The sequence below is a fragment of the Hevea brasiliensis genome, chromosome 8 (genome assembly GCF_030052815.1).
Source record: "Hevea brasiliensis isolate MT/VB/25A 57/8 chromosome 8, ASM3005281v1, whole genome shotgun sequence".
In the NCBI taxonomy this organism is placed as follows: Eukaryota; Viridiplantae; Streptophyta; class Magnoliopsida; order Malpighiales; family Euphorbiaceae; genus Hevea; species Hevea brasiliensis.
Window position 1 is genome coordinate 6,390,707 of NC_079500.1, and position 23,130 is coordinate 6,413,836.

A 23,130-nucleotide genomic window follows, 5' to 3' on the forward strand; every position below is an offset into this window, starting at 1 on the left:
CTTATGAATATCTTATTGGAATTATTAAGGGAGAGTTATTTGTTAATATGTGTTGATATAAGTATATACATAGGGGGAGTTATTCCCACATATACATTCATACACATACTCACACTTGTCAATTCTTACATGGTGATTCAATTGAGTTTTGTCATCATCAAAAAGAGGGAGATTATTGACCCCATGAGCTCAAAGGAGCATAGATTTTGATGATAACAAAACTCAACTAAAATCAAACTAACATTGTTTTAAGTGTTGTGCTTCTTTAAGGATAAAAAAAAAAGATTCATGGAGTTGATGATGAACTTGTGTTTTAAAGAAAGGTTGACATCCTAAGAATAACACAAGATGAATCAAAGACAAAAAAGAAAGAAAAAGTTACCTTCCAAGCTGCATTAAAGATCAAATTTGAAGGTACATGTAGTATAAAAGTAAGTTTAAACTTTTAGGATTGCTTGTGAAAAGAATTGAGGAATAGAAGCCATTGGCACTTATTTTTAATCTCTCAAATTCTTATCCTAAGTTTTCAAAACTTGTTTTTGAATTATCAATGGCCTAAAAGTATTTTATTATAATTTGGTGTAAAGTTTTAAAGTGTTCAAAGTTATGCAGAAAAGTTTTCCTGTATGCTTACTGGTTAGCTACTAGTTCTGGTATGCTAACTAGTTTGCTATTTGTTTTGGTATGCTAACTGTCTCAACTCTGCACAACATCGCAGAAAACAAAAAAACAACAGCTATTTTCTTGAAATTTAAAATTGTAACATTCAAATGAGTTCTCAAACGGTAAAAAACGTTTCAAAGCTATAAATACATATATCCTTGGCCATTTTGCACTGAATGAAAATCTCTCTACTATTCCTAACCTTTTAAGATCATTAAAAGCTTTCATTCAAAGTGCTCAAATTGTTTTTATTGCTCACCATTGGCTTACCTACTCATCTCTTTTTTATAGATTCTGTTGTATTGAGTGAGATTGAGTTTTAAACACCTTCTTAGCATTTATAAGATGTCATACAAGCACCTATTGAAGTTTGGTTGTGAAAAGTGTTTGGGATAATACTTGGTAGAAGTGTGAAGCTACTTGTAAAAACTTTAGTGTAAAGATTTATAAAGGGCTTTTGTCTCTTGCCTTTAAAAGAGAAGATTAGTGGAGTGAAGACTCAAAGTGGGATCTTTGAGAAAGTGGATGTAGGCTTGTTACGCTGAACCACTATAAAAATTCAGTATTCAATTCTTTCAACCCTTACTCTTTAAATTTATGCACTTTAATTTTCTGATTGAAGTATATTTGCTGAGTTGAAAATTAATACTGTTTACTATTAACTCTGATGCAAACTGAGAAAATTTGTTTACTATTAAATCTGCTGATATCTGATATAATTTGCCTACTGCTATATCTGCTGTCAACTGATATATTCTGTTTACTGCTTTGTTTGTTGTGCAGTGATTTTATTCAGATTACTGAAATTTTTACTGACTATCAATATATTCTGTTAGATCAGTATACTGAATACTTATGAGCTAACTCTGCATAAATTAATTATTTGAGCAGTATCACACACATATTTCACATTAGAAAAATTAGGTTGAACTGAGCTGTAATTTTTCAAAGGTTTTGAGCAAGAACCGAAAAATTATTTTAAGTCCAATTCACCCCCCTCTTGAACATATTTTGGGACATCAGTGAGCTTATGATAACCTTATCCTTTTTTATTTAAGCTATAAATTTAAATAAATAGATAGTAATTTTAATTTATCTTTATTCAAATGAACCCTTATAAAAAAATAATTGTTAAAAATTTAATCTTTACCCTTTTATTATGCTATAAAAAAAGTCACATAATTACTCAGCTATTAATGCAATAACACAACACCAATACTACTACTAGTCGAATAACCTTAAATGTTAATTTATAGGCACCAATTATAACTTATACAAGAAGAGGTTGATCAATCATGAACTTGTTGGGATTATATATATATATATATATGTGTGTGAGAAAAAATATCAAATATACCTGTATAGTCTTTTTACCAAATAAGTTTCTATATTTTTTTAATTAAGGTCAAATAAATTCACATCTAATAAAATATTATTTACAATACATATATGTTTGCAATATATGTATGTTCGGAATTTATAAATTGAATCAGAAAATCCCCCTCCTCCCTCCACCCACACAACAAATTTAAGGATTAATCCACACCATGCGAAAGAAATTCATTGATGTGATTGATTTGCCAATAACCTGCATTAAGGATAAAAATTTATTGTTAGATTGATGTGGTGCCCTCATAACCAAGCCCAATATGGGTGCCATTTCAATTGGACCAAGCCCAACAAATAATTTTAATTAATAATTACTATGATCATTAGGTGCTTTGAAAATTTTATATAATCTCCATTTTATGCTGAAATGTCATATAGAATCTTGGTCATACAGTCTCTTAGAGAATCTTGCATATGGTATACCCCAAGGACGAGAAGCAAATGTGATATATTATGTCGGTTTGTCACCAAAGAATGTTTCAAAGGATTGAATATGAAATTAAAAGAATCTCTAAACTTCAAATAGTCAAAACTCCACATATATATAGCCAGATCAAATTAAGATCTCGCCATCTTTGGTAAGGGCACGACCAACCAAGTCCATGTCATTAGTATTGCGTACCTGCTGATTTCTTCATGTATAAGTTTGGAGATTTGACTAAAGAAAAAGAAAAATGCACAGTTCAAAACTTCAAACGATATATATCTACCAGCTTTGTAAATAATATTGACGACAATGAGCTGTGCACATGCACATTCATTAATGTTTTTGAAAGATTCTGGATAAGATTGCTGGATAGTTTGAACAATTAATAGAACCTTCTTAATTAATTTGTTAAAAAAAAAGAAAGAAAGAAAGAAAAAAAGATGATCATGCATTAATCGCTTATAAAATGCCCCCTTATGCTCTTCTCAGACCTAAACATCTCCATTCTCCAAGCATATTAGCTATGGAAATCTTTCAAAAGAAACTCACCTGTATCGATATCGACAAAGGTTTACAAATACCAGATTATAGTCTAGCAGCGTTGCCAGCTTCCGGAGATGGTAACAGGGTCGAATTTCTCGTGGCAGATATGGAAGGGAGGGCTTGGAATTTTGCCTGCACTACCAAAAGCGGAAACACTCTGAAGCCTGTATTTTCTAAGGGGTGGTTTGAATTCGTTCATCATTGGGATCTCAGAAGTGGTGCCACCATCACTTTTTTTAGGGAGGAAGACCAAGCTACTGGAGCTCAATACAAGATTAAAGTACGAAAAGTGTGAGAAGCTAAGCACTAACGCTTCATGTTTCTTAAGATATTGCTAGGTTGTGTGGTACTTATAATATCATTTGTTCTTTGTTTTGTATACCCTATAGGGAAATAAAGAATAATTGCTTGCCCTAAAAACAACAGATCGAGTCTGTGAACTTTCCTGTTATAGTCAGGGTTTGTCACATGCAGTGTTCTGTTCATTATGTTCTCTTATACTTGTTTTCAGCTGTTAGGGTTTGTTGGGAGTGTGCTTTGTAATTAACTGCTTTTAATATTAAATGCTTGTTTCTCATGGTTTTAGTTTGTTCGTTTATGTTTATATATATATAATTTTATAGTTTGTTCGTTTATGTTTATATATATATATATATATAATTTTATTTGAACATAAATTATATTTTTAAATATATTTTGAGTAGGAGAAAATAATATTTAATTAATTTTTGATATATATTGTAATCAATCACAGAAAATAAATTAATTTATCTAAAGTATTTTTAACAAATAAATTATTTTCTTTCAAGCAAACAACGTACTACTAATTCCCATTAAAATTTAAATGCTTGTAATTGGAAGAAGATTTGCTTCGATTAATCTTTCAAGGTGTGTATTGGACATTTTTTTGGATGTCGTCGGTTAATGAATAAATGTTTCAAGTCAAACTATTTAAACTCAAATTACAAAATATATTTAAATCTGTATTGAATTTAGTATTTTTTTTAACAAAATAAAATATAGAGCTTTTAAAAAAATAATTTAAAAATATAAAATTTCATATTGTTATAATTTTGTATAACAAATTTTAAAAAAATTACTTATAAAAAAATAATAGTAATTATTTTAATTTGAATAATCTAATTATATTGACAAAGTATTTAATTTTATCATTCGGTAAGAAACACGCTTCACTTAACGGTAATACAACATATTCAACTCTAAAGTCTTTCTACGAGCCCAATCTAAAATTCATCAAGTTTTGATCTCTCATAAAAAAAAAAAAAAAAAAATTACGTGCTATTATTGCACTTTTACCTAAATAACAAAATAAAATACTTAATATAACTCCATAATTAAAAAAAAAATCCTCATAAAAGAAGAAACAACAAATTCTAGATATTAACTTCCCACAAAAGAGGAGATACTATTTTTTTTTTTTTCAAAAGAGGAGATAAAACTCAAATTTATCAATAAAGTTAAACATAAATCTCGGATTTGATTTGACTATATTAATCATATTTATTAACTTAATGTATATATGACACATAAATTACAAATAAATAAATAAATTTTATTTAACATTATAATATATACCATTAAAATTTAACTAGTTTATAATTTTAACTCAAAGTCAAACCTAAAAAGAGTCTAATCTCTATAAATAACAATAAATATGTTCAAAATAAAGTTAGTGAATCTTTAAAAGGAAAAAAAAATTAATAGAAAGAACATACTTTGAGAGAATATAGAACATTTTTATTTAAAATGGAAAGATAAAAGAAAATCAAAATCTAGCTTTATGTTTTAAAAAAAAAATATTGCTATAATTAATAATTTATTATATGAGATATCTAAGGATAATTATTATATATATGGCCTAATAATCTGAAGAGAATTTTTTTTTTTTAATTTCAAATTAAAATCTCATTGATCCAATCGTTAAATTATTATGCCAAATGGCATGTTAATCTCTATTTAGAGCATGATCTTGTTGAATTTTTTGGAGCCACATGACAACTTATGGTGAATTCTTTTCTAGACTTCCTTTTTTACATATATAATTAATTTATTAAAAAGATTAAAGGGTGTATGTTTAATTAATTAAATATATTTTGTACAAAAAAATTAATTATATTAATTTAATGATTATGGAGTAGTTATAATATAGAAAATTATTCAAGATATTTTTACTACTGAATTTGCAATTGAATTATTGAAGAGGTTATTTCAGTGGCAGATTCATTTATTAAAATGAAGGTTAATTAACCTCTTTTTTTTATAAACATTAAAATAAATAATTTATTTGTATGACTTGCTCGAATATTATCTTCTTTCTGCATAAAATTATAAGTTAGATTGATCAAATTTTATCCTATTAAATTTTTAAATGTCAAACTTTTAGTATTTGAAAATTTTATTTTTAATATGTATATTTTTTGTAATATGTTGACCTAAAAAATTTTTTTTTCTAAATTCGTTGGGATATTTATTTATATAATATTTTTTTAATTATTTTTTATTTTTTAAAATAATAATAATAATAATATATTTCCGCTTTGTTATAATATATTAATTGAATACTCTATTTAAATTTGTATATAAATTTAAACTAAAAAATCTCATATAGAATAATCTCAACGGGAATATTCGTTATATTCTTGGGGAGTTGGGATAGGCAAAAGAAAAAGAAGCACACGGCTCTCACCATTTTTCTGACAAAATAATAATAATAATAATTCCCATGTCTAATTTTGAATTTATTAAATTTTCATCCTACCCATTTCTAAATTAATGTACAAATTTAATACATAATTTACGATGATATTGTTGTCAAAACGACCATTCAATATGAATAAATTGACCCATGATTGGTAGCTTAGATGGCTTTAGTATGTGGCTTTCAAGTGACCCTTGATTTAGATTCACTCATTTTTTTGAGATAAACCATTAAATCACCGCGGAAAGTATGCATTTCAAGTATGAACTGAAGAATTTTCTGTTTTCTAAGAAATCATTCTGGAATCTTTGGCTTTTGTATCTATATGTGCCGCTACGTGCATGAAACGCTTGTAGACCCTTTAAGCCTGGGCAGCTTAGCAGATCCCTGTCTCTGCTTCAGTGCTCTATAAAATGGTAGGACGTGTCTGTTTTTTTATCAAACACGGGAGAGGGACTTCCAAACTTGGCAATTGAAAGCTCAAGTCTAATTGCTCAAAACAAAGCTGCAGCCTACAAGTACAAGCCAAGAAGAAGCCAACAGAATTTGGGTAACGAATTTTACCTTGTTCTTTTTCTTGTTCTAATTCAAGCCCAGCTATATTTAATTTTGATTTGTTTCCAGGAAATAAGGAATGGCTACAATATCAAAATATCCGAGAAGTAATCGAGGAGAGATGTTCAATAAGTTCTGGAAAAGAACCCCATCAACTTCATTGTGTGCTGATGAATCATTTATTTATGGGAGACAAAGGGACAAAGAGGCCTTTCTTGAATTGATACTCAGCAGTGAAGCATTTGGCAATTGTGGGGGTTCTGTGTTTGCCATAGTTGGGATGGCAGGGGTGGGCAAGACCACTCTGGCTCAGCTTGTCTACAATGATCATAGAGTGATGAATTCTTTTGATTTTAAAAGATGGGTTTTTGTTTCTGACAACTTCGATGTTGTGGAAGTAACAAAATCAATCCTGCAAGATCCAGAGTTTACCACGAGGACTTATAACGGCAATGATCTAGATTTACTTCAGTCGATGCTCAGAGGAAAACTGTCCAAGAAGAAGTTCTTCATTGTTCTGGATGATGTATGGAATGAGAACTATAAAAAATGGGAAATTCTGTGTAAACCCTTTGCTGCAGGAGCCCCAGGAAGCATCATCATCGTCACAACAAGAAACAAAGGAGTCTCAACAGTCATGGATGCCATTTCTCCTTACCATTTAAATTTCCTGTCAAATGATGACTGTTTATCAGTGTTTGCAAAACATGCACTGGCAAGGACTAGTTTCAGTGAGCATCCAAATCTTCTAGCAATTGGGAGAAAAATAGCAAACAAGTGTGAAGGCCTACCACTAGCAGCCATAACGTATGGGGGCTTGTTGCGCACTAATTTAAATCATCATGAGTGGACAAAAATATCAGAATCTAAGATATGGGATTTACCTGAGAATAAAAGTAACATTCTTCCAACCCTGCTTTTGAGCTATGATCATCTTCCTCCCCATTTGAAGAAATGTTTCGATTGCTGTTCCTCGTTTCCAAAGGACTACGAATTTGATAGGAATGAATTATATCAGTTATGGGAAGATAAGGGTCTTTTGCCTTCAACAACTAGAAAGAGAATTGAATGTTTTGAAGAATTATTATCAAGGTCATTCTTTGAGAGATCAAGCCACGAAGAATCACGATTTGTGATGCATGGTTTAATTAATGATCTGGCTAAGTTCACTGCAAGTAGTTCAAATAATAACAATTTCAGAAGAGACTTGTTTTAAAAACAAGATCGAAAGAACAAACAAACAGTAAGAATGATGAGTAGTTGCTTTTGTACTTTCAATTTTTCATATTAAGAACAGAGTTTCAATTTTAAGTTTGAATCAACTGCAAAATGCTTTATATTTGTATGCATGATGTTTATTCAGAAGAATTCACTCAAGTCATGTGTGATATATACAGCCACTCAAGTCCATGCTCTAGGATTTTATCCATGGCCTAATAGAGATTCTTGGCCATGCTACATTCACAATTTCAATTTGCAATATTTCTTTCAGTTGACTTGACTTGTTGGAAGAATAAGAAGATGATATCATAGAGAGTAACTATTACACACGGTTGGTGCTTTTACAAAAATTATTAAATTTTAATTTTTTTTATAATTAATTTTAATTTAATTTTATAAAAATTATTATAATTAAAAATTAAAAATTTTTAAATTAATTTTATAAAAAAAATTAAAAATTAAGAATTTTTATAAAATACTCACAAAATTAAATAATTACTTGTGATATTTATCCTATAATAAAAATAAGACATTAAATTATTGAACCGCGTCCTTCCACATTATTGATGTTGGTTGGCAGCTTCGAATCAAGCATTATGCCATTATTGGTCTCCCATTTTTTTCTCTCTCCGTGTGAGTCCAACTAGGAGGACTCGGTTGAATTTTAAATGGAAATTTCCATACAATTTAAATATCAAATTATTGAATATTAAGAATATGAGAACCAAAGAATGAAAATGGGATAAATAATTTGCTCATTTCATTTTGATTATAAAATTTTTAACAATATAAAAGTTGATATTCTAATTTAATCTTAAAAAAAATTATTTTAATTTAATTTATTATAAACTCAAAAAATAAAATACCTCTCATATATTTTATATTTTAAGGTAATAATAAATTTAATTTGCATAAAAATTCTATTAATTTTCTAATAAAGGAATAAAAAATTGGTTATGTATATTTCAAATCTAATGGACTTAAACTCTCTTGTATACCTAAATAAAGGTCATAGTCTAGCAGACAGGATTTCACTCAATGCTCTACTTTTTAACCACTTTTTCCTTCATTGTAAATCAGCCGCCCATTCCTTCTACTTTCCTCTTCCTTCAACACTCTTGCCCTGCTTTTTTAAAGTCTTCTTCTTTGCCAATAAACACGCAAGACATATTCTTTCTCCTCAATCTTTATCTTTTCCCTTATTCCAATTTTCTTTCTTCTCTATCAGTTGCTAAGCTCCATAGATCTCCTTGCACCTAACAGGTAATGCTCAGAGATATTATCCTCATTAATTTGCTTGTTTTATTTTTTGATTCTTGATTTTTTTTTCTTTTTAAGAAGTGGAATACATCAACTGATTTGATCTTTTGACACAGCCTCAAGTCAAGCTCCCTAGATCTTGGATAATCAGCTGAAAGGAGGAAGAAAGAGAGGTGAAGGTAAGTTATAAAATGGTCTCTGACTTCTAGATTTGTTTTCTAATTTGATGTTTTAACTTTAAATAATCTTTCATGAAAAGATCTACTATTAACTTTATAGATCTCCACCATTTTAAGGCCTTAGCTAAAATTGCTATTTTTTTTCTTTATAATTAGGGTTTTTTAGAAACGACCAATTTGCAAAATAATATTATTTGGTGATTCAACAAAAACTTGGTCTCACTCTTGATTTCAATCCTCAGACCGTATTGTCTATGATGTGCAAGTTTTGAAAGTTATTATTATTTGCTTTTTCTTAAACATTTGATTTGAAAATTTGACACATGCAGAATTGCTCAAGTTAACTAAGGGATATGACTTATACGAAGAAATTGTGATCATGTATTTGAGGATGACCTTTGAAGGGGTTTCCAATAGATTGTGCAAAAGAGTTCCAACACCATTGTTGGTGAAGGAGTTTAATATTCATGGAAGGGAAAAGGATAAGTATGTTGTATTTGAATTGTTGATGAGGTATGAAGCAAATAATTTGAGCTCCTATGTTTCCAATGACGGGCATGGATGGAGTAGGGAAGAAAATTTACACTCAACTTGTTTATAATGATGATATATTGAAATTTGATTATAAAGCATATGTATATATCTCTAATAAATCTAACATTCTTGTCTCTGAAGAAGGTTTTAACCATTCTAGATGATTTGTGGAATGAGAACTACAATCATTCTAGTATTGGTATTTTTTAATTTTTGAGATTGAGCTATCATCATCTTCCTTCATATGGAGTGATGATTTGCACAATGCTTTGCATATTGTGCAATGTCTTGCACAATGCTTTGCATATTGTGCAATGTTTCCAAAAGATATCCAATATCTTCCTTCATATGAAGTGATGCATTGCACAATGTTTTGCATATTGTGCAATATATTGCACAATGCCTTACTTATTGTGCAATATTTCCAAAAGATTTGAATTTGACAAGAATGAGTTGGTTTTATTATGGATAGCAAAAAGTCAATGCTTAGACCTTAAATATTTTCATGCTTTATAATCAAAGTTTTCAAACTTTATATCATCAAAACAAGATATGTGATGTGATTTAAGCCTAAGTGAAAGTAAATACAAGAGTGGTAGATATGAAAAGTGTCAAAGATTTGTTTAAGAGCATTCACAGAGTATTGTCTCTCTCACTGATCTTCTAAATAAATGTGTGAAATGGTTTGGATTCAAGATCTTCAGAAGTACAATTCTTGCATGACCATGATGGAGCCCCTTGAAATTAGGATGTACTATGCCTTTTGGAGGAGTTTTAATGTAGGATAGCTGCACAATTACTTTCGAAAGTAAGTGATCTAGCTCAATAGAAATATGTTCTAATTTGGACATAAGTTAGAGGCTACAAAATCTTAAATGAAGCTTCAACAGTCATCATTCACTTCTAGTTGTTATGACATCTATTGCAGAGAACATTCTTAGCATTATCTTTCTGTTACCATAAATCACTATTCGTTACTAGTGATGTCCTACATGGCTTAGTGCCAAAATTAAAATGCTTAAGGCTCATCTACAAGGGGAACTTCACATTACATGATTTCAATATTTGAGAGAAGAAGCAAAGCGTTGAAGAATTAGATTTGGGGTGGGTTGATTTCCATTATAAGCAAGATCTGGAGGGATTGGTAATCAAAGGCAAAAGAGGCAAAAGTTGAAGTACAAATACTGTTTTCTTTCTAGATGACAATGGCTGGCTACTTCCATTTTGGTTAACTTTCTTTTTATCATTACACTCAAGAATCTGAGATGCATATGTAGGAAGCCTCCAAAACCTCACCTCTTTGGAAGATTTGTGGACATTGGGTTTCCTCAAACTCCGAACCTTACCACTCCTCACTTCACTTGGATCCCCAGTATATAAGTCTTTTCCTCTTCTCTAACACTAGTTTGCTAAAGAAAAAGGAAACTATTGGCCTGTTCGCTGGCATCCTCTACGTTAAGATGGATGTCATGCACTTCCAATGAATAGAGTTGAATAAAATTCAGCATAAAAGAGACGATGAATTGTTGGTAGAGATCTGTGGTCAATTTTCTGCTTTGAAAAGAGAAAAGTTCAGGTATTATTCCTTTATTCAATCTCTTACCTTGTTCATCATTATATTTCACTTTCTCATGCTGATGGAATCTTTGTAATCTTCTTCTGTTGTCTGTTCTTTTTGTGCATCTCTTATGATGATAGAGTTAAATGCAGAGATCATATATGCATAATTCACGAATACGGTAGCTGTAACATTGCTCACGGGCTTTTTTCAGTATGACTGGTGTTTCTGAAATTATTTCCTAGAGGTTTGAACTTGTTGCAACTTCTTTATCAGGACTATTGTTCTAATTTTATAGAGAGCTATATTTGCAGGAGTCATTTTCAATTATCATGCACAATTCTTAAATTGTTTGTGGCAATTTTAATTATCCTAAATGTTGTTTCTGCTTTAGATAGTTGGATTGTCCATATTTTCTATTTTGTTGTTTTGAAATGCATTGTATTAGCCAAAGCTTTGTTATTTTCTATGGACAACTGTGATTATGATATGCAATGTTATTCTTTCCAAATCTTTTATAAACAATTCTCGGTCAATAGGATATTGTTAACTTGTTCTGATATGCAATGGCACTGACTTATTCTTTATTGTTGCAGATAGCTGCAAACGGAAGGGGTTATGTGAATGCGTTGCAAGACACAAAGGCACTTGGAATCTCTTGGGAAATGGAAGCTCAGTTTGATTTCTCACCAGGATGCAATTGGCTCCATTTGCATTATCTTTGTGGCTGCTGCAACCACCAAATTACATTCGCCACCACCCTTTTGCTCTGGTTGCTTTCATTGGAAACTTTACGGTCAGTAGTCTTTATTTGACCAACAGTACTTTCTTGGATCCTTTCCATTATATCGCCTAGATCACGTGACCATCATTGATATTCTATACTCAAAATCAGATTTCTGTGTCGGCTAATTGATTAACTTATTTTTCATTAATTTGATTTGTCAAAACAGGATTGCCATGGTGTTTTCTCTGACCAGCATGAATTGTTACTGCATTTGCTATGTAGAACATCCTCTTCAAGACAGGTTTCAAGTATCCAACTCGCGAGAACGAAAATGGCCTTTCCCCATAATGAAGTGGAGCTGAGCATAGTAGGAGCTGCAACTAGCTATGTGAATAATGTTCGGAATACTGTAACTGCACTAGTTCTTTTTCTTGTTCAATTGCATTCAAGTTTCTTTGAGGACATGAAATGAATCATATTTTACAGCATCTATGCCTGTAATGGGAGGGACTTGTATGTATTTTATGAAAGACTGGTGAAGGAGTTATAGTAGCCACACATGTTTGCTAATGGCAGGGGAACTACAAAAGGACCAATGCATGGCCACCCTTGATACTTGGCTGAACAGCCTCCATGTGTTTTTGAATGCCTAAATTCACAACCAACCAAGATGAATTGCGTAAAATATATAATAAATTGCATATACTGAAATTGGCCATTGGAAGTCATTTAATAGCTTTTTGACCTTCAAAAGTTATGTCAATTCGTTTGATACGCTGAAATACTTGGGAGTTATCCTATTAGCATTTTTTTTTTTAAGGTACTGAAATCTATTAATAATAAATTCATAATTTTCCAAATAAAATATTATGTAATGTAATTTTTTAATCTTAAAAAATGATCATTTAATAAATTAATAATTAACACGTCATTGTAATTTATTGAATAATTAATAATTATCAGCCACTAATTATAACTATTACCAAGTTTGCTAATAGTTTCTCTGCAGGGAGTCTCAGTTGCCTCTCGACTCTTTTTAGATCATTCTCTATTTTATTCAAGAATTGCAGATGATTCCTGGTTTTTTTTTTTCTTTTTTTCAAGATTTTTAGATTGAGTTCTTATTATTAATTGGATATTTAAATTTCAGTAAAAAATAAGTAAAAGACCTTTAATAAATAGTAAAACTTGTATCTCAAATTATGCAACTATTTATTATTATTATTTTTATATATTACTTCAATTCCATAAATACACAACTCAACTCAATTAAACATTTATCTCAAAAATTTGGGGTCGGTTCGCTTTTTCCACTCTAAACGATTTTGGGTTAAATCATCAGAAATATGTAATACTTCTAGGTCATGTTATACTACTCTCCTCCAAGTCAATTTAGGTCTATCCCCTTTTTTTTTTTTTCTTTCTATCCTTTAACCTAATGTGCTCTACTTGTCTAATTAGAGCCTCCGCATGTCTACGCTTCATATGACCAAACCACCTCAATCTCCTTTCTCTCAACTTATACTCAATCCGCTTAATTTTTTTTCTAATATATTCCTCCATTAATATTAGATCAGTCATATTATTTCATTAAAATTAAAATTAGATGGCTAATCTTTTTAAATCATTCTTAAATTTAATCAAAATTTAACTTTTTTAATGCACATTAATAAAGGTATATTTAAAAAACTAATAAATTAATTATTTTTTTAAAAAAGTATATTATAAATTGAAATATAAAAAACTAATAAATTAATTATTTTAAAAAAAAGTATATTATAAATTGAAATATAGTAAAAAGGGTGAGTTTAATTTAATAAAATGTTAAAATTAAGTTCTGATCATATGAGAGTGGAGTGAATTCAACAAAGATAAATTTAAAATTATAATAATAATGAAAAGTTAAAATTAAACTCGATTACGTGGAGAGTGAATTGCATTCGATAAAGATAATTAAATTTAAGATTATAATAATGATAAAAAAAAATTAAATTAAACTTGAATATGTGGAGAGTGCAGTGAATCCAATAAATATAAATTTAAAATTGTAATAATAATCAAAAGTTTAAATTGGACTTGATTATGTGGAATGTGAAATGAATAAAAAAATATATATGATAATGATAAATTATTAAAATCAAATTTTGATAATATAGAAAAATAATATTTATTTTAGTTAATTTAAAAATAAACAATAAATGATAAAAAAAATTAGCCTAATAATTAATTATATACCTAATTAAACTTGCGAGAAAAGGTAAAATCACTAACATATATATAATTAAATTTTTGAAATTGAGTCTTATTATTAAGAATATTGAAATTTCGGCAAAAATAAGTAAAAGACCTATAATAAATAGTAAAACTTGCATCTCAAATTATGCAACTATTCTTTTTATTATTATTATTATATATTACTTCAATTCCATAAATATAGGTCTATTTTCAGTTTTACATAAATTAAAAATATATCATTAATATAATTAAAATAACAATTTTTACTTAATTTTTTGTCTGTTCCTCCATTAATATTAGATAATTAATATTATTTCATTAAAATTAAAAGGCTCGTGTTATTAAATTATTCTTGAATTCAATTAATAATTTTTTATTAAATTATATTTAAAAAATAATAAATTAACTATTTTTTAAAAAAGTATATTACAAATTGAAATAAAATTAAAAAGGGTGAATTTATTTTTATGAAAGGGATATTATAAATTATTTCAAAAAAATAAAATATTAAAATTTATGTCAAATATACAATGGATGGAAGTAATAAAATAGCTAGGATTTTTCATTAAAAACACAAATTATTACATGATTATATGTCATAAACTAGCTAGTATATATTTAGATCAGAACACTAGAATTAGCCTAAGGAAATTCCTTAGACTAAATGTCTCTTATTCTATTCAAAACTATTTATGTCATAGGCAGCATATATAATTTGGTGACTAACTAGGATCCTCAAGAGCTTCTCCATTTTCTTTCTCTTCATGGCTCAAAATGCCATTAATATCATCAGCTACTGCAATTGCATCCTTGGAAACTCCAGAAATACCATCCCTTGCAAGTCCAACACAATAAGCACCGTTTTCACCCTTCCAATGGTTAGGAAATGGATTTCTGGGCATGCCCTCTTCATTAAGAATGTAATTGTAGTCCTACACAAAACATCAATGAGCACAATTTATAAAGGAATCTTAATCAATTCATTATAATGCAATGATTATCTCATGGAATTAAATACCTTAAGCCAGTCATTGGCTACGCTTTTGTAGCCCGTTGCGAAAACTATTGCATCAAAATATTTCTCAACACCATCACTGAACTTCACCATGTTTCCATTTATGGAGTCAATTGCAGGAACAACCTACAATATAATAATCACAACATGGGAAAACAAAAGAAATTAATCTGAAATCTTTTTAAGCTTTTTTTGAGGCTTATTTTACCTTTATCTCTCCAGTATGAATCTTGTTCACTGTTCCAACATCAAGAACAGGAGTTTGTCCTGTTACAATTTTATGAGTGAATGGCCCTCTTCGTGGTCGATGAATTCCAAACTTAGACAAATCACCCAACTCCATTCTTGAGAGCAAGGTGACCATAGCATCCACAAACCACATTGGAAGGTACTTTAATAGCACCATTCCCATATAGATCTGTTGTTTTGTAACCACATGAACCTGCAAAGTCATTTCAAACAAAATAATCAAAGTGATCAACTTAACATTTTTATCACGAAAATTTCTTACCTAGACTAGATCCATCTCATAGACTAAAAGAGTTATATTTTATAAGTGGATCCCATGTGTTTTTATCTTGGTCCATGGTGGACTTGGTCCAGAGAACAAAAATCGTTGTGTTGCATGCGTGTAGTCCATGCAAGAAGTGCTTCCAAAATCTGCCAACTTTGCATGTCATCCCCACGAGAGAGACAGAGAAAGAAAACATGCAAAAGGAGAGAAAGGGAGAGAAAGTGATGGAAAATTAAAGAACTTACCGGGCTCCTAACAACCAATGAAGCATAAGCTCCATGGTTGGAAAGATCAAAACTAATTTCCATTCCCGAATTGCCAGAGCCAACAACCAGAACCTGTTTGTTTTCAAATCCAGACCCACATTTGTAGGCACTAGAATGAACAACTTCTCCTGGGAAGCTATCCATTCCAGGAATCTCAGGGATAAAAGGCTTACCATTTTCACCTGTAGCTACCACCAAAAATTTAGCAATATAAACTTCAGTTTCTCCAGAAATTGTGTTTTTTGCCTCAACAATCCATTTCTTTGAACTTTCTCGGAAAAAAGCAGATACAACGCATCGATTACAGTGAGGTTTTATATCAAAGTGTGATACGTATGTATCTAAGTACCTCACGAACTCCCTCTTGGGCATAAATGTTGGGGTAGTGGACAAGTGAGGCATATAGGGTAGCTCACAAAAGGCTTTAGCTAAATGTAAGCTTAATCTATCGTAAGCCCTCTTTTTCCATAGAGAAGCATAGCAATCTTCTCCTTCTAATATCATATTAGAAATGCAAAATTTAGAAAGACATACTGAAGTTGCTAAACCAGCCGGTCCTCCTCCCACTATCACTACTGTGGCTTCCATTTTTGCAACAAAGGAAAGAGTGTGTGTTTGTGGATGTGGGTGGAGGAGGAGGTGGAGGTGGAGGTGGATTATCTGTGTGTTTTTTTTTTTCCCAAAAACTAGAACTAGAAAAAGGTTTTCTTGATTTCTTGCTGTGCTTGTATGGGAAAATGCTTGCCTTCAATCCCTTTATATAGGGGAAAAAAGGTAGATAAAAGGCAAAAATGGTTTGGTGAATTTGTACATGGGCATGACATATGTATTAGGGAACCTTCATGAATTTGACTGCAAATATTTTGTGATATTTTTTTTAGTTTTCAGGAAATATTGTGAATTCATTGATGAAATTTAAATATGAATTCACTCAAAAATAGTTTCACCTTTATTAATTAAAATTTAATTAAATTAATTGTTTAAAAATGGTCTACTTTAAAGTTTTTCATATTTAAAGTTTTTCATATATAAATCAATTTTAATTATGTGAAACATCCATATTAAAGTACAAAAATAATGTAAATCAGCTTCAATTATAAGAGAGATGCTAACAACACTTACATAAATATAATAATGATAAAATATTAAAATCAAATTTTCATTATGTGTGATGAATCTAATTTAATAAAACATTAAAATTAAATTCCAATCATACGGAGAATGAAGTGAATTCGACAAAAATATATTTATAAAATTAAATTCAACTTGTGGAGTGAATCCGATAAAAATAAATTTAAAATTGTAATAATAATAAAAAGTTAAAATTAAACTCTATTACGTGCGGAGAGTATGATGAATCCGACAAATATAAATTCAAAATTATGCTAATGATAAAAAATTAAAATTTAACTCGATTGTTTAAAGAGTGTAATGAATCCGATAAAAATATATATATGATAACAATAAATTATTAAATTCAAACTTCAATGATATAGGAAAATGATATTTATTTTAATTAATTAAAATGTAAGTAAATAAATGAATTCTACCTTGTGCAAGCCTAATAATTAATTGTATCCCTAATTAAACTTAAAAGGAAAAGCTGAAATCACTAATGTGTATATAACAAGCATTATGAACATATCATAACACTTAAAAGAATTAATCTATAATAAATTATTTAGTGTATTTGGTATATATTATTACTCTGAATATGCGTTTTACTTTTCTAAAATTAAATAAAAATTAATTTTTTATATATAAGAAAGCAATATATTTTGATGCTCTCAATGTATACCATAATTAGCCATAATCTACATTCACCAACCATGAACATAATTACCATATATATGTAATAAACTTGCACTAGATGAAACATTAATTTTCATCAGAAATGCTTTGCATTTCAGTTTCTTGTTACGGGGCTCAGAAAATTAGGTTGATATCGTCAGAAATGGTTCTTTTTCAGAGGTTGGCTACGAATTTCAGACTCTTTATGTGCCATTTGTAGTTTGGTTGGTCTTCAATGGGACAGAGAAACTGAAGAAAAGAGCCAATGAATCAAAACAGGAATTACTTGGCAAAGAAAGAAAACATTTGGAAGAGGTAAGGGTTAGGACTAGCTCATAATCCATAGATAGAAGAATTCAGGAGTTACAAAACAACCATTCGATTGTCATTCGACTAAGAATAAAAGTTACCACAAAAAAAAAAATAATAAAATAAAAAATAAAAACTTCAAACACACGTGTTGTTGGAAAGCAGCGGTGAGTGGACGGTTCTGAGAAATACATTTATGAAGCTGATTCTTGCAAAGATAAACTAGACAGACATCAAAGCTTATTTACTTTGTTTTACCTCAACTTTGCAGTATGATTTATCTATTAAAAAGTTCATTTATACCCTTTTTTTTTTTTTTTTTTTTTACAATAGATAATTTATGGATAAGCAAATTTTAAAATTATGGCCTAAGCCCATACGAAAGTTAATGTGATTAGGGTCAAGTAGAGGTTATAAAAGAAAGCCCGAATCAACTAAAGTAGAGGTTATAAAAGAAAGCCCGAATCAACTAAATCCAGCTACTCTAGTCTCCTAAAAATTTAATTCAAGTCTATGAAAAAAAAAAAACTATATGTAGCTGAAACTCAACCTGGTCATCATGACCCAGCAAGCTAAGGTTCCTTGCGCCATTGCACCGCCACTCACCAAGACATGTTCTCATCAATTGTCAAAGATAACAAGTCGCAGCCTCGTACTATAGACACCATTCATGGTTTGTTGTTCCATTTGAAGATCAACGGAATTCCTAAGGCAACCATCGTCTCCAAAGCTTCAGGCAATCAACTAGGCCCCAAGGTCAAAGAAATAACAGGACATCATGAAAAATAGCCGAGGAAGAAGGTGGTGGAGCTCTTCGGTAACTCACTCACGCTTTCGAGGCCATCTCAGGTACCCAATGAGGCACCATCCTCAGCATGGTTTCACTTCCTCTCACCATTCATAACCAAGTCTTGAGCCGATAATATCTTTGTGCTTTCCTATACACATGCAACACACAAACATGGCAAGAAAGAAATGACATGAAAGATAGGCAACCCAACAAAACCCTCACCACTGACGAATCGGCTACAACTAAATCAAAAAATCGAAATCTACACTCCAATCTAATGGAGGGGAGGAAACCCATGATCAGGTTAGAAGAAGAGAGGCTTTCCCTTGCTTAGTGGAGGGGGCAGGAGACGGCCAACTAGTGGCAGTGAAGAAGGCCCTAAGCCATAGTCAAAAAATTAATAAGTGAGAAAATTCTCATTATATAAGGAGTTTTGTATATATATCACGTCCACTCAGCTTTAATTCAGTGGATTATAACATAACAACCAAATATGCTAATTATTGGAAGATAAAAACTAAATTAACTGCCACATTTCAATTGCCAATTTAATCATGTCTATCCACAGGGTACCACCATGACAGCTTTTTTATACTTGCAGCTTGACCAAGAGAAAATAATTCATTATCCTCATTTTGTTAATTTCCTGTACAGCCACTCCACTGTACAATTATATGTCAAGCGAAGACCATTGGAACAAAATTGCTAAACGGGAGAGGGCCAGTAAGTTAAAATGCAAGTGATCAATATGCCCTAAAGAATTACAGATTTCCTCAAGTTCAGCATTACTTCAGAGAAATATAAAAAAGAAAACCATATTACAAAATAAAAATTAAAAAAAATAAATAAAACGACCCTAGCTGTATTTCTCTCTTCAGTCTTCATACTCCGTCTCTTCATCATCATCTTCATTGTTTTCCACATATCTTCATCCATCCTCTGCATTGTCACGATCCTCCTCCTCTGTCTCTTCACTATCTTCTTCCTCGTAGGTTTCTTCTTTTACTGGCCAAGATTTTTTCACCGCTTTCAAAGTGGCAAGACATGGACTTGAACCTTTACGTTGTGTGATTTTTGGAGGAGGCATCTTTAACCTAGGCTCGGAACGGCTCTGCTTCTGACTTTTCCCATTTATCCGCTTCTCAGCATAAGCAACTTGATCACTAGCCTCATCCATCTCATTGTGAGCATTGGGAGCGGCATTCTCAGCATTTTCAACAGACATATGTCCAGGATGCTCTCTTCTCAAATGTATTTTAAGCTCGTATTCATCTATGTAGGCCTTTATACAACCTTCATTTGGACAAGCATAAGGACGATCCGATGGTGCAGAGCCACATGCCGCTGCTGAAGGCCTGGGAACTTTAGATATCTTTTCCGGAGGTGTGGTATATTTCACTGTATCTGCAGTTGAATGCTGTAGAAATTGATGAATACTCTGTGAATTAGATCCTTCTAATGTACCAAAAAAAAAAAAAAAAAAAAAAAGGATGATGCTCTACAGAAGTTGGGACACTACATGTAAAAAAAAGAAAGCAGCTGCACCCATACAAATTATACAGTAATACCGTGCTACACTGTAAGTATTGTAATCTAAAATGCTTTACAGTCAATCATGAGAAATCTGATAAGAGTTAGGAACACAAACAGAACAAATTCAATATAAGAGAGAAGTTTAATATTGATTTCACTGTAATTAATATCCAAATTACGATGATATAATCTCAGCACTACAATGACTCTTCCCTCTTTTAGAAAACAGAAAACAAAGAAAAAATAACAAAGACGGGAGAAAATCCCAAATTAGCTCAAGCTAGCCCAGCTATTGCCGAAATACAAGAAAATCCCTAATGCTTGTTGTATCAGCTGATAAACTCTTATATATAGCTGGAGAGGTGCTGCAATATTGATTCAAGGGCCATGTGGAGTGCCACCCGCAAATTCCTAATGCATATCCTCCATTTGATTCCCTTCCAGCTGTCCTCTCCTAGAATCATTCTTCTTATAGTTCTTTCTATAGTAGACTCTCAAAGGATTTAGATTTTGGCCCATCATTCCTGACACATCAACACTGCTCATATCAAAATCCCATTCAGAAAACACGATCAATTACAACTATAGAAGTATGAATATTAGATGCACTATATACAGTATTATAAGACAAGACTCCAAGAAATGAGCACTTAAAATAATTTGTTATGGCTGACGACTACATCAACCTCCTGAATCGTCTCATTGCCTCATGCAATAATTGATCCATTTAAAAGATCAATGTGTATCAAATATTAGGGACAATGTACAATGATATTTAAATTAAAAGAGCAAACGCTACTGGTGAAAAGAACAAAACAAACCTTTTCATGGTGAGCTGACAAATGGTTCTTCAGTTTGTACTCATGAGTATATCTCTTTCCACATTCTGGGTATGGACAGAAATGGTAGTTTTCTTGTGAATGTGTTTTCATGTGTGACCTTAGGTTGAAATCCAGCGAAAATGCCTGCAGTTTCCATAACCAAAATTAGAAAAACAAAATGAATATATCACACATAAGTGCAAACAAGACTAATTGTCAGTCATCATGATGCAGGAGCAAGTTCAGAATTGTTTTACTGTTCACACATTGTAGCACATCACAGTTCATGCTGCTGTAGCAGTTTTAAACTTCAGGTTATATATGTCTTTTGCTCATCTTGTGATTATGTTATTCTAGTCGAAAGTCAGCCTAATATATTCAGATTTTATGTACATGAACTATTTCAATTTGGAATTATGCTATATACAGGGCTGTGATACTCAGTTTAAAAGCAAATTTCACGTTAGAACTCTCACATAGCCTCACTCAGTGAACAAAAACAATGGTTTCGTGTCCACTTGAGATTCATGTATAACCTGAAGCATATATTTCCTTTCAAGTTCCCAATCATGTATTATATGAATCTATTTATTGAAACTCACTCCCCCAGTCCTACCCACCTGCAGCCTAGATAACTTCCACATGCAATACTCTAAGTTGGACAGTTTTAGTTCTGATTATAAAATATAAGAAGAACAAGAGATATTGATAAATATAAGAAACAGAACAATTTCAAGCATATAGGATCACAATGTGGAGAAGCAACAATTCTGGCCAACAAGTGTAACCAATAGCAAAACCTGAATTACATAAACACCAGAAGAATTAAATCAGATGCACTAAAAACACTATTTAGTCCATGCTAATAGAAGCATTTAACCATAGAATCTCATCATCAGATTTCTTGGTAATATGCAAGTAATGAAGAAAAAAAAAAGTCAGAAAGAAAATAAGAGAAAAAATAGTAAGGGTAAAATGATTGATCACCATGAAGGAATTAGACCACAATAAAATGATTGATCACAATGTCATCCACATAGACTACCAAGAGAATTAGACCAGCCTCAGATTGCCTATAAAATACTGAGTGATCACACTTACTCTTTTGCATACCAAATTCCTGTACTGCTTCACTGAATCTCCCAAACCATGCCCTAGGACTTTGTTTCAAGCCATAAAGAGACTTCCGAAGCCTACAAACTTTACCCAACTCCCCCTGAGCAACAAACCCAGGTGGTTGCTCCATATACACCTCCTCCTGAAGATCACCATGAAGGAAAGCATTCTTGATATCCAATTGATGCAGGGGCCAATCATATGTAGCTGCTAAAGAGATAAACAAGCGAATAGAAGTAAGTTTAGCTACAGGAGAAAAAGTATCAGAGTAATCAACCCCATATGTCTGAGCATATCCTTTTGCTACAAGGCGTGCTTTTAACCTAGCCACAGAACCATCAGGATTTACCTTTACTGTATATACCCATTTGCAACCAATAGCTTTCTTACCAGTGGGCAAAGGCAATAGTTCCCATGTACCATTAGCATCTAAAGCCTCCATTTCCTCTTTCATAGCATCACACTAGCCAGGATGAGACAGTGCCTCGTCAACAGTGTTAGGGATAGGAACAGAGTCTAAAGAAGTAACAAAACATCGAGAACAAGAAGACAATTGATTATAAGAAACAAAAGAAGAGATAGGGTAAGTATATGAACGTTTACCTTTACGAAGAGCAATGGGTAAGTCTAGATCAGAATCATGATCAGTATGAGGTACAGGATCTCCCAACGAAGTAGCTGGTGGAGGATCTGAGTCAGGAATCTCCAATCTCCTGGAATAAACATGAACAACGGGAGGTCGAGTAGGTCTAGAGACAGAAGGAACAGGCTGTTGGAAAGGACTAGACATTGGTTGGACAGTATATATTAAGAGATCATCCTCCTCCCCCTGACTCTCATACACAGATGATGGAGGAAAAAATAGAGTGGACTCAAAAAATGTGACATCTGCAGAACAAGATAACGATTAAGAGTAGGAGAGAAACAACGGTACCCTTTTTGGAGCCGGGAGTACCCAAGGAAGA

General features: G+C 31.3%; 4 protein-coding genes and 1 long non-coding RNA gene across 8 annotated transcripts; 2 read left to right on the plus strand and 3 right to left on the minus strand.

Moving 5' to 3' along the window:
• Positions 1-5,893: 5,893 nt before the first annotated feature.
• Positions 5,894-7,750, plus strand: LOC110653867 (putative disease resistance RPP13-like protein 1). Its single transcript, XM_021809675.2, has 2 exons — positions 5,894-6,291; positions 6,366-7,750. Exon 2 carries the CDS (start codon positions 6,376-6,378, stop codon positions 7,510-7,512), a length of 1,137 nt encoding a protein of 378 aa, XP_021665367.2. The 5' UTR covers positions 5,894-6,291; positions 6,366-6,375; the 3' UTR covers positions 7,513-7,750.
• Positions 7,751-8,533: 783 nt separating this feature from the next.
• Positions 8,534-12,557, plus strand: LOC110653885 (uncharacterized). 4 transcript variants are annotated; one of them, XR_002494644.2, is made up of 5 exons: positions 8,544-8,780; positions 8,894-8,956; positions 9,286-11,066; positions 11,645-11,844; positions 12,002-12,557. XR_002494644.2 is itself a non-coding variant. In XM_058151099.1 (2 exons), exons 1-2 carry the CDS (start codon positions 11,743-11,745, stop codon positions 12,245-12,247), a joined length of 348 nt encoding a protein of 115 aa, XP_058007082.1. In that variant the 5' UTR covers positions 11,530-11,742; the 3' UTR covers positions 12,248-12,557. The 4 variants fall into 4 exon arrangements, 1 of the variants encoding a protein (XP_058007082.1); XR_009150531.1 differs by having other exon boundaries at positions 8,534-8,780; positions 9,286-11,844; XR_009150532.1 differs by lacking the exon at positions 9,286-11,066 and having other exon boundaries at positions 8,560-8,780.
• A 1,988-nt stretch (positions 12,558-14,545) lies between these two features.
• On the minus strand, positions 14,546-16,421 carry LOC110653866 (probable indole-3-pyruvate monooxygenase YUCCA10). Its single transcript, XM_021809674.2, has 4 exons — positions 15,785-16,421; positions 15,234-15,467; positions 15,029-15,151; positions 14,546-14,942 (listed from the first exon to the last, which is right to left on the minus strand). The coding sequence occupies exons 1-4, from the start codon at positions 16,391-16,393 to the stop codon at positions 14,733-14,735; spliced, it is 1,176 nt and encodes a 391-aa protein (XP_021665366.2). The 5' UTR covers positions 16,394-16,421; the 3' UTR covers positions 14,546-14,732.
• A 2,876-nt stretch (positions 16,422-19,297) lies between these two features.
• LOC110653884 (zinc finger transcription factor YY1-like) lies at positions 19,298-20,312 on the minus strand. The gene is made up of 2 exons (XM_058150617.1): positions 20,298-20,312; positions 19,298-20,193 (listed from the first exon to the last, which is right to left on the minus strand). The coding sequence occupies exons 1-2, from the start codon at positions 20,310-20,312 to the stop codon at positions 19,624-19,626; spliced, it is 585 nt and encodes a 194-aa protein (XP_058006600.1). The 3' UTR covers positions 19,298-19,623.
• A 39-nt stretch (positions 20,313-20,351) lies between these two features.
• Positions 20,352-22,030, minus strand: LOC131169072 (uncharacterized). Its single transcript, XR_009150533.1, has 2 exons — positions 21,050-22,030; positions 20,352-20,752 (listed from the first exon to the last, which is right to left on the minus strand). It is a non-coding gene; the product is annotated as an uncharacterized LOC131169072 (long non-coding RNA).
• Between the last annotated feature and the right edge of the window lie 1,100 nt (positions 22,031-23,130).